The 18712-nt window shown below is 37.5% G+C and overlaps 1 protein-coding gene across 1 annotated transcript in view; it reads left to right on the forward strand.

Annotated features, from left to right (window-relative positions):
- Window positions 1–832: 832 nt before the first annotated feature.
- The window catches only part of GABRB1 (gamma-aminobutyric acid type A receptor subunit beta1), a 304528-nt gene continuing 286648 nt past the window's right edge, over window positions 833–18712 (forward strand). The window contains exons 1-3 of the mRNA XM_054688064.1: window positions 833–995; window positions 1192–1283; window positions 1736–1803. Of these exons, the coding sequence (XP_054544039.1) occupies window positions 916–995; window positions 1192–1283; window positions 1736–1803 (240 nt within the window). The 5' untranslated portion in view covers window positions 833–915. The remainder of the gene's footprint in view (window positions 996–1191; window positions 1284–1735; window positions 1804–18712) is intronic.

Here is an 18712-nt window from a genome sequence, read left to right on the forward strand (position 1 = left end):
GTCCTTTTCTGGGTCACTAATATGAGCTAATAAATTGGCAACTTAAAAAAAGAGATTTCCTTACTAGAATCTAGAAGGAAAGTGGAACTTACTCCGGATAGCTCTAGAAAATGAATTACTCCCTCAGAGATGCTGTCTCAAGATTTGCTTCCTTCCCTCCTCTCCTTTCTGAGAGACAGGAAGGGGAAGGGAAATAAAGAAGGGGAGTGAATTTAAAAGTTGACTCGCCAGCCACTCCTCCACCTCCTTCCACAGAGAATCACCACATTAAATCAGATGCCCTAAAGCGTCTTCCAGGGAACCTGATTCTTGGAGTCTTCAAATAAGTCCTGAAATTCTTCTGCCGCTTGCCTTCCCTGGGTCTCCCCGAAACACCCCCTCCCCATTCTGCGACCACCCGCCCCATTCTGCGTTGCACAAACACGCAGGAGCTGGCAGAGACCCGCCCCGCCTCCAGGCTCCCAGACTAGTACCACGGAGACTGTCAACGAAATATGCCAATCACACACAGGCAGCCTTAGCCAGATGCCTGGGAGTTGAGTTGTTTTTTGTTTTGTTTTGTTGAAAAAAAAAAAAAGAAAAGAAAATCAGGTTGAGGGTAGAAAAGGAAATGAACAGAGCAGCCTCTAAACCAAGAAGAAAGCTCCTAAGCACGCGCAGGTAGGAGCCCCAAGGAGACAATACGGTATCTCAGAGCACCCAGAGGATGCGGAGCACCACAAACAGGAACTTTAAAGGGATTGAAATCTGTTGCCTGTTCCACTAGGAATATTGTTTGCAAAGCACAAGGTGTCTGTCGGTAGTGAGCACCCCCTGCGCATGCGCAGGTCCTTTCGGGAATTTCTGCCCTGCCGCGGACTAAGTTGCATTCCTTGAATCTTCACAGAAAAGACAATTCTTTAATCAGAGTTAGTAATGTGGACAGTACAAAATCGAGAGAGTTTGGGGCTTCTCTCTTTCCCTGTGATGATTGCCATGGTCTGTTGTGCACACAGGTGAGCTGCTGTTGTGGATGTCTCTTTTCTTGGTGGTTTTTGCTTTTGTTTGTTTGTTTGTTTGTTTGTTTGTTTTTTAACATGCTTGTGCTGGATCATGTAGCTTGTCATTCGGGGGGTAGGTGTGCCTGTCTATTTTGATGTCTGCTCGCAGTTTGTGCTCAATCTGAATACGGTCCCTACTTCCTCCCTTCAGCGCCAATGAGCCCAGCAACATGTCATACGTGAAAGACACAGTGGACAGATTGCTCAAAGGATATGACATTCGCTTGCGGCCGGACTTTGGAGGTAATGTTTCGCCTTTTTCAACCTGTAACCCTCATCTAGTTCTTCTTTGCAGTCGAACGTAAATGCAAATTTTTTTTAAGCATGTCATTTTCCTAAGTGCACTGCGCCCTACGTCCTGGACACACACACACACACACATGCACACGCGTGCGCGCGCGCACACACACACACACACACACACACACACAACACTCCGGACCCCAGTCACAGGGTTTGAAACCCCAGCTGAGCTAAGCTTCCCCCGGCCCTGCCCGACACACCCTCCGCAGAGTCACTGCATCACGCGTGCCCTCACACCTGTTTTCCCAGGCTGTCCCCTGCAGGGGAAGGAGAGGGGTGGGTGGAGGGAGCCCATCCAGAGGGTAGTGAACGCAGGGAAGCCCCCTTCTGCCCGCTCCCCAGGAGGTCCCCACTCTAAGAACATGCCCGTATTGTGCCCCCCTCCCTGGCAGGGCCCCCAGTGGACGTCGGGATGAGGATCGATGTCGCCAGCATCGACATGGTCTCCGAAGTGAACATGGTGAGTGGCCTCCCGGCCGGCCCGGTGGCCGGGCTCACGCAGATGCGACACGGACGGGTCCCCGCGCCCTGTGCGTTTCATTGGCTGTCACCTCGCCCCGGCCCCGCCGAGTCCAACTCCGCGCGCGCTCTGCGCTCCGCAGAAGCGCCCTGTGGCCCCTGGTTTGGATTTTCCACACGCGCGCGCGCGGGCTGCTGCGGCGCTCCGGAGGAAACGTGCTGGGCACTATTTGGGAAAGAACGGGTGGCTGTGGCGCCGGCGGCGGATGGGTTGGGGCGGAGTCTGAGGGTTACTTTCGCAGGTTTCCTTTGGGGTTTCGTTGGCGAGGGCACCCTCTGCCGGCTGCCGGGCGGGCTGCACCGGGGTCCCTGGAGCCGGCAGGCCCGCCAGGTGCAGTCCCTGCAGACCGCAGGCAGGACTGTCCGACCCAGCCCTTCTTGTCACCCCAGGCACCAAGCACCCCAGCTCACAGACAAGGTTTCAGTGCCCCCCCCCCAAGTCCCACCCTCTTCCAGGCTCCAGTGCGCTGCAGGAGCAACAGGCTGAGACAACAGTCCTTGCTTGTTGTACGTGCTCGAGCCTGCTTCTGGGGAGACTGCTGTACTTCCAGTGTGATGAATTTGTCTTGTTGCATATCGTAAATTTGCACTGAAACAGGGTGGGCCAGGTTATTGCTTCTCTTTACCTTAGAAACCTAAGCATGCCGGAAAAAAGCCTGACAAAAGGCACAATGGAAGAGAGTGGGCGATAGTATCAGCGAAATACTTTGAATTCAGAGGGTTTCATGTTCTTTTATTTCCCTTTTTTCTGCTCCTTTTCTGAAACTGTTGCAAATGAATTGCAATCACAGTTATCACTTTATTGGCTGTTTCCAACCACTGTGGGTAGCAGTTTTCTAGTTGTTAAGAGTTTCTAACTGTTGCTTCTTGTAAGGCGGGGGAAGAGCCTGTTGCTTTTCTAGAATCAACCACCCAGGGAATAGGTAGATCTGCGTGAGCAAAAGGCCATTTTTATTCCACTTTTGAAAAAAATGTTGTGGCAGCAGAAATTTAGACAGCCTGAATATTCTAAAGACTAAAACCTTTTGGGATTTTTAGCCCTCTGTAACTAAAGGCTATTGAATTCTCTTTTCATTACATTACTACTGTGTGGTTTTATTTTAACATGCTAAGGCCTAAGATTTTTTTCTTTTTTATTAGGTCAGGGAAGAAATAAATATGTTTGTATTCTATTAAATAGGATTAGAATAAAAAAGGATGGCTATCAAATTTTTGCATATTACAGTTTTAACTTCCCCGCTTTGAATAGTTTATTTAAAACATTTTTAAAAAATTAATGCACAATGAATATTTTCTGACTTGGCAAGGATTTTGAACAGATGGATTTATTTATGATGTTTTGTTTATATATGTACAACAACCAAAAAATAAGCTTTTTACAAACCCTGTGGACTGTATGAAGATATGAATATGTGAATCATGCCCAGTCTGTGCCATTGCAACTGTATACCTTAGGCAATGAATGAATTTAACAAGTTGTTTGTAACATGCAGATATACGATAACATTTTCCTTTTCGATAATTTATTTTACCACCTTGTAAATATCCACATAGGTAATTTATAAAATAGGAAATTCAGAAAGTTCAAAAGGTAAACAGTATCTTTGCCAGTGGTTGAGCTTTATAAGGTACTGTGTTTTTCAGAATTTAAATATTTATATGTAACATATATACAGTTACATTGACTATATTTACAAACACCTCAAATTTCTAAAAAAAAAAAAAAAAAAACCAACCAACTGAATTTAATTGGAAATTTAATTAGCCAAAACAACCTCCCCAACAAAAAGCTCTGTAGAACCAATTGTTCAACTGAATTCATACAGAATGTTAGGGAGAAAACATTACATTTAATTGCAATGTCACTGGAAGTGACTCAATGATAGAATGATACAGCCTATTTATACACTGCACCACATGTGCATCTACTTGATTTTTTTTTTACAATATTCATGCAACAGATAAACTTTTGAAAGTAGATTCTTCTAAAATACCCATTACTAAAAAAATAAAATAAAATACCCATTACTTTTCCACAATGTTAATAGAGACAAGAAGTAAAAATATAAATCACTGAACATTGAAAAAATACTAAGTATTGATTTCCTTATTTCCTTGTTTCTCCTTTTAATCAAGGGTACTAATAAGAACTAAGCTTTATTGTAATCTTCTCTTATCTTCAACAAAATATTGAAATAAATAGATTGGAGTTAATTCCAGGACTAATGGAAACAAAGGGATTTTAGGATCAAGGATTCAATCTGAATGATTAGCACTAGTTAAGAGAATTTTTAAAATATGCTTTGATTTTCAGATAATGTAAGTAGGGTTGAAATGTCTATGGGGGAATATGGTTCATTATTTTATATTGTGTATGTTTTAGTAGCCTGATAGTAGCTTTTGAAGTTATTTAATAAGAAAATTTTAGCAATATTATCAAATAATAATAATGGACAAAAAGTATAATAGAAATAGTTTTAAAGAAAATTCAGGCTAAATTTCATTACTAAAACATTGCCTTTTTGATATATTTTTTCATTATCATTATTATCAACCCATTCCATGACATGGTAATTGTATATTACATTAATGGATTTGAAAACTAGGTTCTGCTGATTTTTGTTCTATCCCTGTGCTACCTTAAGTGAAATATAATTTCATATTGATTTATAACGTTGCCTGTTTTAAAGTCTAACATCACATCAAGATTACTTTCTGATTCATGTCCTTTAGAATAGAAAATGTTTTTCCAAATTGTGGGGGAAAAAAGAGAGGGGGAGAGAGGGAGAGAGAGGGAGTGTGCGCTTTTCAGTCAAGTATCTCTACAACCAACACATTTTTATTCTGAACAGTAAATGCAAAACCTCTGAAGAATAATTCTGATACAGAATAAATTAGGAAGCCAGATTTTTTTTTCAGGAAATAATATTATTCATTAAATTAGGGAGGATTTTTCTTCTGGCATCATGTGATACAGTGTACGTGTGATAGTAACTGCATGTTTTTTTCATTTTCTGAATGAATTACAACAATTTCCATTATTGTATATTAAGCGCTTCAAATCTTCTCTCTTAATAAGATCTGCCAAGCCATACATACACACATGCATACATATACTCTAGATTGAATAAAGATGACTAGGAAACAGAGCAAAAGGAGACAATAGGCACCAGAAATTGCCTTAAAGTAACAATTGACATCTGCTAACATAAGCCTAGTAAAACACAGTTAGTAGTAAGCAAGTCTGTGCTTAGAATAGCAGATTGGGGAACAAGTGGTTGAACTCTTGTATTTCATATTCCAACAGATCTGTTCCTTCTTATTTAAGAGGCAGATACTTGATCATGAAGGAGGAGTTCTAAACACAGACCTTTCTGTCCCTGCTCTAAAGAAATAATGGTCAAGTTGCCACATCCAAAAGACTCTACACATTGAGTCTTTATTCAAAGTGGGACTGAAACTAAGGTGGACCCAGTAACAGATAACTACCAGTTTCTTTCCTTTCTGCATGCAAGGATGGATACCAACAGTGAATCCTCTTAGAGGCATTACAATTTATTACAATTAACAGCAAACAAAATGAACCTGTTATACAAGCAGTGTCAAAAAAGAAAAAAAAATTAAGTAGCCAATTACCATTTAAATTACTATGTTTTTGGGAATTTCAGAAGTTTCTAGAACACACTTCAATTGTATATAATTTACATCATCTTGATGATACAAAAACACTAACTACCTTTCATCTCGTTTCTCCATCCCATTTCTCTGCACCAGCGTTTCTCAGTCTATAATGTTTACCTGAGTCACTCTGGAATCTTAAAATGTTAAAATGCGGTTTCTGAATCAGAGATCTGGGATGGGACCTGACAGTCTGCATTTCTAACAACTCCCAGGAGATGCTGATTGCTGGTATGTGAAGAGCAGTTTGAGTAGTAGCAAGATTGTAGTATTTTTCTTAAGTTTTTCTAGGAATGGTATGTTTCAAGGTCCCAAATTAGGTTTCAAGTTAATTTCCAGGTAGTTAAACAGGTTACAGTGCAAAAAGTTGAAATTAGTTTAACAGTTGATAAGCAACAGGACAAAGGCAAGAATCCTAGGTGACACGGCTTGACTTAAAGTAATAAGCAGTCCTCCTAACTGTGCCATTACTTATGAGTCAGCCAGCCTTAAATGATGGCTATGAAAATATTGCCTAGCACAGTAACTCCAACAATACCATCCTGCTGCTTTACAGAATACCAATGACTTTTCTTCTTCAAAATAGAGAACATTGCAGACTGCTTTCCCCCCACAGAGGAGCTTGCAGTAGCTTTGTAAAATAGCCTAAACATACTCTCATTGCTGTCAGGAAATTCTCTGAGGTTATAATAGAATTCTGTGTAGACAGAGCAAATAGGTCAGTACCATTTAAAGGTAAGAACAGATAGCAGTAAAGATATAAATACGTTTTTCTCTTATGTGAGTAATCAACCAGGTCTGTTAGGTGTTGGATTCACTATTCGGCTATCTGGGGAGAGTGAGAGAGGAAACTTTCTTTGGTCTTTCTGTCTGGAGATAATAGAAAGCTCTTCTTATAATTTAAGCCACATCAAGGCAAACCGATTCAGCTTTTAAAAGTTTGACTTCATATTTGAAAACTTGTGTTCTTGGGCCAATCTGTGTAATACAATGAAAATAAATAGTGATGTTTACTGAACACATTCTACATATGAATGCATGAACCATTCTGTGTATGGTTTCAAATGATTTATATTGGCATCTCATTTAATCTATGATTTAAGGTTATGCAGTTATTATCCTCCATTACAGATAAAGAAATTGAGGCCGAGAGAAGGAGAAACTTAGACTGAAAGACTACTCAAAGTTATCGAGCTAGTAAATGGCAGAGCCAGAATTTGAAACCAGGCAGCCTGACTCCAGATTTGAATCCTCTCTGCTTGGTAAATAAGAAAAATATTCCTTATCTTTTAGCAGTGGGATCCTGAGTGAGTCATTTGACTCTCTCGGCTCAAGTAAAATGAAGGTAAAATGCACAATTGCTAAGCTTCTTTTGAGCTCAAATATTCTATAACATAAACTTACATGTTTAAAGATTTTAGACTGTCAAAATCAAGTCTTCCCTGTTCACCTTATTTTCCTATTAGATTCCATCTCATTTTAGTTTATTCTGTTACATGTCTCAATAAACAAGCATTATTGAGTTCCCACTGAGTATATGTTATTCTAGCCTTCTAGGGCACTTTGGTGTTGATGCAACCAGGAACCCTCTTGAATCATGTTTTTTTTTTTTAAATGAAATTTATTAAGGTAATATTGGCTTATTTTGTATGTTTCAGCATACAGATTTATAATTTGACATCTGCATGGACACATCATGATCACCACCAAAAGTCTAGTTTCTATCATCAACATACAATTCACCCTTTACTCATTTCATCCACCTCCCAACCCCCTTCCCCTCTAGTAACCACCAATCTGTCCTCTGTCTCTAACAGTTGTTTTTGCTTTGATCATTTGCTTTGTTTCTTTACAATGAATCACCATTTTAATTGGTCATGGCATTATCATCCAATTTTTCCTCTAGTTAAACACATTCTCAAAGACAGCAATAAGAAACTTTGGATCTGCAATCCTCAACTGACTGCTTGATATATATTGATTGAACATTAGAGCCCAGACTGAATTGGAATTATTGTTATCTGATACTGCCCATGGTATTCAAATTGGGGACTTGGCTACACTACTGCTAAAGTAATAATTTTAAACACCTCATGTGAAACAGAAGCAAATAATTATTTTCTGAAATCTGGGTAACCTGACAGATTTACCTCTCCTAGAGTCTTTGCATTCAGGAAGCAGGAGGATGAAGTTAAGGTGTTCAGTTGAACATCATTTAGTATTAGTTGTGTGGTGCTTAATGCTTTTGTCTTAGCAGGCCGCCATTGTCTTGATAGAACTCTCAAGATATACATGAAAGAACTCATTTCAAAAGGAAAATTATGGTATTAAATATTTCCAATTGATTTGAATTTCAGTAAGGGAGCTCAATAACATTATCATACTTGAAGATAATAGGAAGATGAATGGATATATGCTTACAGTTGAGTAAATGTTAGGATGCTGTTTCCCTGTGAACTTTTACAGAGGACTAAATCTTATTATTCACAGTATCAGAATCAAGATTCTACATTTTAGACTACTTCTGTTTTCAGCAGATTATGAATTTCATGAAATCTTTTGACTTCTATTTATTAAAGGAAGTTAATAGTAGCATATAATAATCTGTTACTTAGTACTTGACAGAAATACTCGAGAAAAGGTTAAAATTAATTCATATCAGTAATGATAACATAGAAAGAAGGCAGATCACAAGAAGAATGAGAGATGGCTTTTCTTTGTGAGTCTTGTTACCCCATTTAGAATCTTCATAGTCTTCATAGTTTTTTGCTGGTATTTTTGTTCTGAGCTATCCATTAAGTGTCTGATGTAACCTTTACCATGGAAACCCCAATAAAACCAGTCATTGTATTTTTTTTTTCCTAAGAGGATTCATTCTACAACTCTAGTGAATAAAATGGATATGGTTGTGTTCTGTGGAGTTTACAGTTAAAAATTAAAAAAAAAAATTTAAAATCCTCTATTCTTGGAGTGAAGATTTTCCCCTTTGGAAGATTTTGAAACTTCGATAGTTAGCTTGGCCTTGAGGTGTTTTGGTTCATCACATACTTATTGAACACTTAGTTTCTCATTGTATGCAAGCTGGGCAGTAAGGCTTGGAATATGACTGACAGTTTCCATATATTCAAGTATGTTCCAGTGTAGAGGACAATGCTACATTTTATGTTATTTTAAATAAGTGGTAGTTGCTATGATATAGATATGTATGTCCTGAATTTAACATGCACATAATGGAGTGGTTTTGAAGAGTAATGTCTGAGATGACTATTAAGGAGGGATGGTAGTTAACACTGTATAGGCTAAAATGAGAAGAATCTTCCATGCAAAAATAAGGGCATAAGTATTGGCAGGTGTGCCTGAAAACAGTATGGAGTCTTCTGGGAGCACATGTAATTCACTACTGTGGGAAATGAAAGAGCACAGGAAAGATTGCCAAGAGATAAGACTTAAAGTCTAATAGCAAATGTAGGACAGCATTGTTGAATGTTCTCATTTTTGTATATATATAAACATATCTATACATACATATGTGTATATCTATATCTATATCTATAGTATATGCACTGACCATTTCTGGAGGAATACACAGAAATGAGTAATAGTGGTTGTCTCTTGGAAGTGGAACCTGGACTAGGATTATGGCTTGGAGGGTATACTGTAATGTATATGCCCCCTTTGAGCTGTTTAATAATAAAAAAATCTTATACATGTTTTATACTTTCACTTTAAAAGTCACATGTTTTATACTTACACTTTAAAAAGACACACACACACACACATGCATGTGTAATACATTCACTTATACATATGTAGAGTTAGAGAGATCCCGAAAGAAATGCTAGAATATGTATGTTAAGGAAATGAATCCTAATCCTGAAGTGTAGAAAACCTGATAAAGGTTGTGACAGGTACCATGTTTTCTATTGCATTACCATTCTGGTAACTATGTGGGAGACAAAGTAGAGAAGGCAAAATCTGGGGCCAGTGTCCGCACTTAAGCAGCTAAGAGGGCTTTTCAGGGTCCAGATGACAGGTGATAAAATGCTTAAAGTCAAACAATGGCCTTAAGTTTAAAAAAAGATTCAAGCTGAGACAAATTAGAGGGATTTTTTGTGACTGGTTGGATGATGGATGTCAGAGAGGACAATGAACTGGGGAGCCCTACCAGGTTCCATACTGAGGGATGGGCACATGATGCCAACTGCTCAGGGACAGGACAGAGGAAAAGAAGCACTGGTCATCTTGTTCACCATAGAAGGGACATATTTTCAGAAGAATAATACAGTAAATCAGAGAATATTGTTATAAATCAGAACATTGTGTTTTCATGTAAAATATATAGAAGCAGTGTGAGGTCTTATAGAAAGAGTATTTGGTTATCAAATGAGACTGGGTATACCAGCTAGTGGGAACATTGAGGTGGAAGGTCAGAGATGGGAATTAGGCTGAAAAAGACTAGTTCCTTGATGAACTCTATAGTCTGACTCACAAAGAAGGTAGATTCTACAAGGGGAAACAGTGGGGTCCATAAGTGTGAACTTAGCCTGATAGAAATGTGGGGAAAGGGTGCTGGCCAAAAACGGAGAATGGAATACAGTTAACTTTACTCTCTAACAATACTGTTGTATTTTTAATCGAAGAGGGCCTATTTATTTATTTTTTAATTAAAATAACATTGCATTATTACATTTTATAAGTTTCTGGTATGCATCCTTGAAGATCAATATGTATATGTATACTACATGGAGTTCACCATTAGACTTTGATAAGATTTGGAACTTAGTTTTCAAATTGTCCTAAAGAAGTGATCTTTGTATCTGTTTTAGTTGCCTTTATAAAAACTATATAGGTGGAAAAACAAGATGTGTGGGGAGCCCACTTACACTGCATCTGCTCTCTTTTCCACCGCATCACTAAAATGATTCAGAGTCCTTCTGGAACATTATGTTTTCATGTGAATAACATGGAAGCAGTGTGAATTCTTGTAGAAAGTCTATTTGGTGATGAAATGAGACTGGGTATAACAGACAGCTCAAGTGAGGATGACAGCATGCCCTGGGAAATGAAGCTTAGCTGCCAGGAAATTAAAAAGTAACTCCCAGGAGTTTTGCAGAAGAACCAAAACATTTGAATGCATGATGGGCTTGACTCTAAACAGACTTATTCTGAATCCTGGCCCTTACAAATGGTCTCTTGGAAAGAAGATACCTATTTAAGCAAAGGCATATTCATAATCTTCTTCATCAATAGAATAGAGAAGAAGTCAGAGAAACAACCGAGAAATAGTTTTAAATAGAAGATTTGCAGGAACCTGTTTTCAATTAGTTTTCCCATCCCTATCTCAATCAAAGAGAAAAATTGTGGGTTAAGGCCCTTCATATACAACAGAAAAGTTAGAGGCTAGATGCCTTGCTCTTGCTGCTGAATGGATTAATCAGGGAAGTTGCTAGGAGTGAAACCGCTTGAATGAGGGTTTATTTGGGATTCTTCTTGAAAGTAGAAAGTAGAGGAATAGATTTGTTGAAAGCTCAGGGTCCTGCCTACTCTAACCCTCTGTGACTCATAGGGAAGCCTTTTTTTTATTTCCTTCCCTCCCATCTATTATCTTTAAGGGAATGATATACAATTCTCTAGTTAAGGAAAACAGCTTCATGGTTTCCATAGAGACAGTTTGGTGATATTTATTTGTAATCTCTTTGAGCCTAGAACATTTCTGCATGCCAGAGACCATCATTTCTGCCTCCTACCACCTGCAGTCCTTCTCCTACCCAGTTGAATCTAGATATACTTCACAACCCACAGAAAATTATATTTTTTTCTGTAGTCACACCAAGAGAATTCTGCCAGAGAAAGAGTGTAAAACATATAAACAAATCAGCTTTTTTTCCCCGAAAAGACAACAGATCCAACATAACATAATGATCATCTTTTAGTCTATGTAAGGTTTTTAGTAACTTTGTCTATTTTCATTGCACGATGTGAGCTCCAGGAAGTTCAGAATTATATTCTTTATGTTCTCTGTGTAGCTTCTAGCATATTATAGGAACGTAATAATAATAACATTTATTAGGATTAAAAAAGAATTTTCTAGTCATAAAAAGTGGTAGTAATAATAGCATTGAAATTTTTTTTAATTCAGAAATTAATAGTTTCTTTGTCAAGTCTACCTTATACCTCATCTGTAATTTTCTTTTATGTTGATCATGACTCATGAGCCGTTCCCATAGTAACAACTTTATCACATGGCTCAGCCAGTTTCACAGACAATCACTTCATGATGAATATCAATGCACACACACATAGGCTTTTCATCAGCTTTATAAAATAATGACTGCTTTTCATTTCTTAAAAAAATATCATCACCATACTGGCACCTGGACTAATATTTCTAGAAACATTTAAAAAATTATTAAAGAATAACTTGACTGATGACTACAAGGTGATGGCATTTACAAAGAAGGAAAAATCAAGCACACACTGTCACATATGAAAAGGGGTTCTTCCTCACCAATCTGGAAAGGTGTTAAATGAGATGAGTTACATTTTAAAAGAGAACTAAGGAAATTTATCAAATTCAAAAACATAATGTCAAAATGGGTCTAATTCAGAAATACATATATTTAATACATATATATATAATACATATATCTATGTCTGTCTATGCATTTAGGCATTTTTTGCTATAACTGTGTCTTTATTGTTACATGGTATACTCACTTTCAAATGTCAATTTTTGTCTGAAACTCCCATAGCCACATGGTAATTATCATAAGCACTAAATATGTTCAGTGAACTACCACATTAAATGGTGGTGAAAGATTCTTTCTAATGACATTACTGCCTCTGTACCCCCCACCCCTCACACATACTTGAGCACATCCCAAAGAACAACTGGGAGAACAAAAATCCCAGTTCAAACTGACTGCTGATTTGTGGCTGATGAGAGATGAGAAAGAAGAGTCACTTTAAAGGTTAATGTTGGCCCAGTGGAAGTTTCTGACTTTAAGTGATAAGAAGTGATTTTTAGAAGTTTTTAAGTTGGCAGTGAGAGGAGGACATGTGAAGATTTTAGACAGTAGAATGTACTCACAAAAGCAGAAAACTGTATTTAGGAATTACTGGTGCATGGCTCTTATGTCTATACAAACCCCACTTTGGGAGACTTCCCCTGCCCCACAAGTTGTCTTGTGAAGGTTTGAAGGGAATTTCATAACATGGTTCTCTGAAATTGTTGGAGGGAATGACTTAAAGGATATTACAGTTGACATCCGCCCTACTGTGTTAAAATCACTATCATAAGACATAAGCATATCGTGATGAATTTTGGTTTTGCACCGTCACCATGCAGCTTTTCCACATTAAAAGATTTGCACCTTTGGTTCTGAAAATGGACAGAGATATGTGAGCTCAAAGTCAAACAAAACAATTGTCATTATTTTTTTTCAACACTATCCACTCTCACTGAATGGACATTTGTTTTTGAGTCAAAATATGGGACTGTGTTGGTAGAGTAGAAAGGGAAGCTTCTACAGAAGGTGAATTCAGATTAAGTGGGAGGCTACCAGCTTGAAACGCTATCATTGGATCTTGATCTTTTCAGCTATGATTCCTGCTGAATTGAGAGGTAACAATAATACTAGCTTTCAATTCTTGTATTTATACCAGAATGTCTGAATGGGAGAACAGGTTTACATAAGGGACAGAGCTTAGAAAAGAATATGAGGAGAAAAAAGAATCTGGTGTATTTCATACTCTTTCTTATAATCAGCAGTTTCTGGACTTTAGAAATGGATATGAAACAATGGAGAAGTAGCTGAGGTGGCTGAGATAGCATTAGTGTGGTCCACACGGATCCTCTGCACTCAGTGTTTTGTTTGATCTTGCAACAGTGCCCAGTGTTCTGTAGCCCCAGAAGTGATATCAACAAATTCAGCTCCATTCCTCTCAAGTTGTGGAATCCATTCTTATATGGCAATGTAACCATATTGTCTTGTCATTTTAATAACTTGACGCATTTCATAGTTAATATTGGTGTCTAGGGGCAGCACACTGGCAGATTTTTAAGGCCAGGCATGCCTCACCTGGTGCATATTTTGCTTTCTTCCCCTCAAGTACATTCTCCCTTGAATATTCTTCTGATATGTTATGTTTGAATACTTTTAAATCACATTAATACATTAAGGTGACATTGTATCCTAGTTTATGCTCCCAAGCATAAGTCTCATGATTTACTAATCCCTTTGTCTCTCAGTTTCTTGTAAAATGGAAATGATTTCCACTCTATCTTTCTCAGGAAACTGTGAGACTCAGTAGATAAATCATAAACAAATGTGTGCTCTCTATGTGTGCTATATAAACTGTGAATTACTATGTAAATGCTAAATGTTAGTATTTTATTATTTAATATTGTCTCCAGAATTGTAATGAATTTTTCTTGCTTTAATAACAGGATCTCATGAATAATCTTAATTCACAACATCTAAATTCAAATATAAGATTTTGTTTGATATTAGAATCTTCATTATGCAACTGAAATTCATAGTACTTCTAATTGTAAGACTGCTCTGTGAGATATGACAGAAAGGAAGAGGAGAGATTTTCCTCCACCTTCCCACATGATAATTTTCTTCATCTTTAAAATGGATAAATGATACGTTTTTCTTAGATCACAGCGCAGCAAGGTGCCTGCTCCTGGTCTTCACCTTCTCTACTAGGCTGTAACAGCAGCAAAACTGGGAACAGTTTCAGTCACCCCCCTAATTACAAAGCCTCCAAACTTTTCTTTTCTGAGGTTGGCTGCTGGAGGCCTCCACATTCAGAGGCCCCCAACAGCCTTCTAGAAGATCGGCATGGTGGGGAACAAAATTGCTGACATTGAAAACACTGAATCCCACACACTAAATCCTCAAACACTGAATCCCAAATGCTGAATCCTCAAATGCTGACTCTCAAACACTAAATGATCCCCCGCTCCTTCTGCAGTCCTTTATTTTTCTTATCAGTCACTCCACCCCAAAATATGATACCTTTTAACATTTTCCCTGGGGTTATCTATGCTCACCAGCAATCCCCTGGTAACCCCACCAGTTACAGGGGGCACCACCTGTAATAGTCTTTGGCTTCAACCACCAGTTACAGTTCATTGAAGGCTAAATAAGATAATGTGTCGTCTGATGTGGGGAAAATAATGATTACTTTTAAGCTACTTCTCCCCCTCCTTCTCCAGCTTATTTCTTGAGCACTTACTGAGTACCAGGCACTGTTATGAATGCTTTATAGAAAAATATCAACAGAATTAGGTAGAATGGATGAAATAACCTAATAAGAGTTTTTCACACTGAAGTTTGAGATAACCTAATATTAAAATATCTGTCAACTCACCTCTGCTTATCAGCAGTTTTACAAGAAGTAAAAAATTAATTGCTGGTATTATAAAGGATAAAGATGATAAAATTCACTTTAGTCCTTTAAGGAGTACTCAGCTATCTCAGGTTATGAAAAGTTAACATGGGGGCCTAGTTGGCTAAAAGCAAGACTAAAAACAGGGTCCTGAAGATCGCAATTTATGGCACTGCAGAGAAGATGAAACCAAGCTAAGATGCTCAGGAGAACTTTTTAAATAGGAAGGTAGGTGATAGATATTCAATGGCAGGGGAAGTAGTACTAAGAAGTTCATAGAGGTAACACTACCAAGGTCGTAGAGGTAACACTACCAGTCTCAGAAATAGAGATTCATTCATCACGTATCAATCTCTAGGCCTGACATATATTCTGGAGTAATAACAATGATGAATAATACTTATTGAGCACTTCTATAAAGCAGGTACTATTCTAAATACATAAGTATTAACTCACTTAACTTATAAATGCAGTCACATGAGGTCATTATTATCCCTACTTCCTAGATTAGGAAATGTAGAGAACTAGAAAAATGAAGTAATTTGTCTAAAGTTAAATGACTAGTGATACAGCTGTTATTTGTTAGGCAGACTAACTTCAGAGACTATAGGTGGGAGTTAGGTCACTAAATCAATCATAAACCATTTCACTGGCTAGTTATAGATTAACAAACTAATTCATAAACCATCATTATGTCTAATAACCAGCGTTAAACATAGAGAGGTTTCAAAGATTGGAAAACATGGTTAATACTTAATAAAATGGATATTAGGAAGAAATACATTATCAATTGATATTATTTGGTCCAGAGAGAAACTTTGTAAAGATTGAGGAATGGTTTGACTAATGTCTTCAGGTTTATGAAAATATTTGATCCATTCTCTTATTTAAATTAAAATGAACCAGCTACATACAAGATGTTACTTAGTGTTGTTAGCTACTTACTGGAAATATGAAAAAAGAATGAATTTGATGTACCTTGTGAGAGTACTCTTAACTTGAAGAAAGAGGCAAAGTTTAAATTGGACATAAGGATGAACATCTTGATTGTATGAGTGAGAAGATGCTGGAAGGAACTATGTAGAGTAGCTGGGAGGTGTCCATTCTTAGAAAGATTTAGAACAAAAATAGATGATTTGTCCTAGTTGGCTTACATGTCTCTTCTGTCCAAAGGCAAGAGGATGAGATGAGAAAGAAAAATTCTCTAAGAAACTTCTTGTTTGAGGAATTTAAATTTCTAAGATTTGTTTACTTGAAAATTACAAATAAACCATTCTAAAAATTTCAAATATCCCCACATTTTGCTCATCTTTAAAGCACATGTAATTCAACCACACACCCTAAGGCAATGACAGGGCATTTAGCTGGACTGTCATTAATTTAATGTCTTCTTGGAACAACTAAATTGTTGACCTTCCATGTACATGACTCAAACTTAATCTCAGAAAAAGTTGCCATACCACTAACCTTCAGGGTAGCTAATGAAGAGAAGATGCAAAAGACAGTAAATCTTCAAATGCCCAGGAGATTCTGTAATGAGAGTATCTTAAGAACTGTGCCTGATAAAATGCCTCCTGCACAGGGCAGGCTGAGTAAAATCTTGTTGAATTGAATTTAAATAGAATACAATTCAATTCAAGTCTCAATGGCAAGACCAGAAATTGTTAAAAATAGAATAGGTATAAGAATAGTTCTTAAAAATGCAATGAGTAAGTACCATGTATTGGATATAAGAATAAATACTTTACATTGTTTTTTTCTTGCAAGAGTCAACTGAGATTGGCACATTTCACATCCTTATTTCATAGATAGAGAAGTGAGTCAAGAAAGGTTGATTTGTGATGGATTTTTGTGTAACATCCAGGTGTGTTGACTTCAGAAACAGACATCTAACGTCCCATTTTCATTTTGTCCAATGATCATTTTTTTCCCATTTTGCAGATCACTGTACTCTGAATTCTGCTAATAAAAACAGGTCTTTTATGTCTCTAAATGAAAGCTCAGGCAGAATCCCATCCAAAAGGGTTGAGTTCTACATTTTCAGCCTCAAGCATACACTTGAGAGAAGCTAGCATTCTTGCTCCAGTTCGGCAGGATCAGTGGGATTACTTCCCTGGACAGAGGTTTCCTCCTAATCTTCTCATGATCAAAGACTTAGCAAAAAAAATGGCTCTTAGCAGAGGAGAGGGCTGTTTGTTGAGAGTCCCAGTTCTCAGGATGCTCCGTGCATCCTAGTCATGGTCCATAAAACAAGCCACACAACATTTTTCCTGTCAGGTTTGCTTGCAAGGGTGATTTGTTTGTTTGAGTCCGAGATGAAGACTTGGAAAAATCTAAAATCTGTTATTTTTCAATTCACAAAATTTACTGCTAGCAGAAACAAAGAACTCCCCTCCACGCCAGGATTCTCCAGCGGGGCCACATGTCAACCACAGGCTGGGGAAAGCATGCCAGCTTTCTCAGAGGGGAGAGTAAGGAGGCTAATTAGCCGACCCATTTCTGGGAAGAGAAGAAAGGCAAGATTCTGGTATATTTAGCTCTTCTTATTTTTCCCAGTGAACACTGACAGAGAAATCAAATAGGAATAAGTAAAGGTCAGATCATTTCATCACTGTCCTTTCAAAACTAGGAAATAACATTATGAAACTCAGATGGCATCTTGAGGTTAAAATAGCAAGTTATTACCACATAGCATACAGGAAATATTTTTCATTTTTCTGCTTCATGGAGGAATACCCATTTAAAATACATTTATCTTAAAAATTAAATACATTAAATTTTTTTTTGCTTCTTTCATTAAATTTGTCAGTCGTTTACATGTCTATATAACTTTGGGAATATGTTTTTACCCATCCGTATGTGCACATGCTATTTAAAAAATTTAAAACCTCTGTTTCTTTTGACTTGTTCTAAATAATGGCATCAGAAATACAACAATCACTGAGCTCGCTTCTACAGAAATAAAAGCCAAAATGATTTACAGCACAAGAACAGTATATTTATAAAGTAGAAGGCAGTCATGGAACACAGTTTAAGGTAAAACAACTGCTTGAAATAAACTGTTGTTTCTTCATTTCAAAAATGCAAAGTTAGGCTACTCTGCTGAAGCCATTACAGCTTCCACGTTTAAATTTTTGGGTACTAAATAAGGCATAGTACTGCCACTCACCAATATAGATCTTGCTGTATTTATTCATTCCTCACAGCTAAAGAATAATATGTACTCTTATGTCTCAGTGGGGAGTTTAGCAAGGACATGCTTAACTATGCATGTGCTTTCAGTGCAAATTGCAGTCCCATACCAGTTCTGGCACACACAGATCAGGTCCAGTCAGAATTGTATTGCCTTTAATTCAATGATATTCCTAAGTTCCCAGGAAAGGAGGGTAGGAGGATCACAAAGTGGGCTTCAGGAAAAGTTATAATTTTAGGTACAGTGCACTGTGGGTCTCACTGAGGTATGAAAAGACATAATTTCAGAATGACTTTCATAATTGAAATCATCAGACCAGCACATTATTTTGTAACATCTGAAACCTCTTGAAGTCTTGATTTTATTAGAGTTGGTAGAAAAAGATGGACCCTTGTCAGTCAGTGAATATATATTTTAAATATAAATATCATTTAAATGTAGATCTATTTTAGATATAAATATATTTTTAAGATTTATTTTATTTATTTATGCATACAAGAGCTGGAGTGTAGGCCAGAGGTGAGGGAGGCGAGAATATTCACCAGAGACAGAGTGGGGAGCCTAACAGGCAGAATCACTG

The sequence above is a fragment of the Talpa occidentalis genome, unplaced genomic scaffold (genome assembly GCF_014898055.3).
Source record: "Talpa occidentalis isolate TD23 unplaced genomic scaffold, MPIMG_talOcc4v2.1 talOcc4.6, whole genome shotgun sequence".
Lineage (NCBI taxonomy): Eukaryota > Metazoa > Chordata > Mammalia > Eulipotyphla > Talpidae > Talpa > Talpa occidentalis.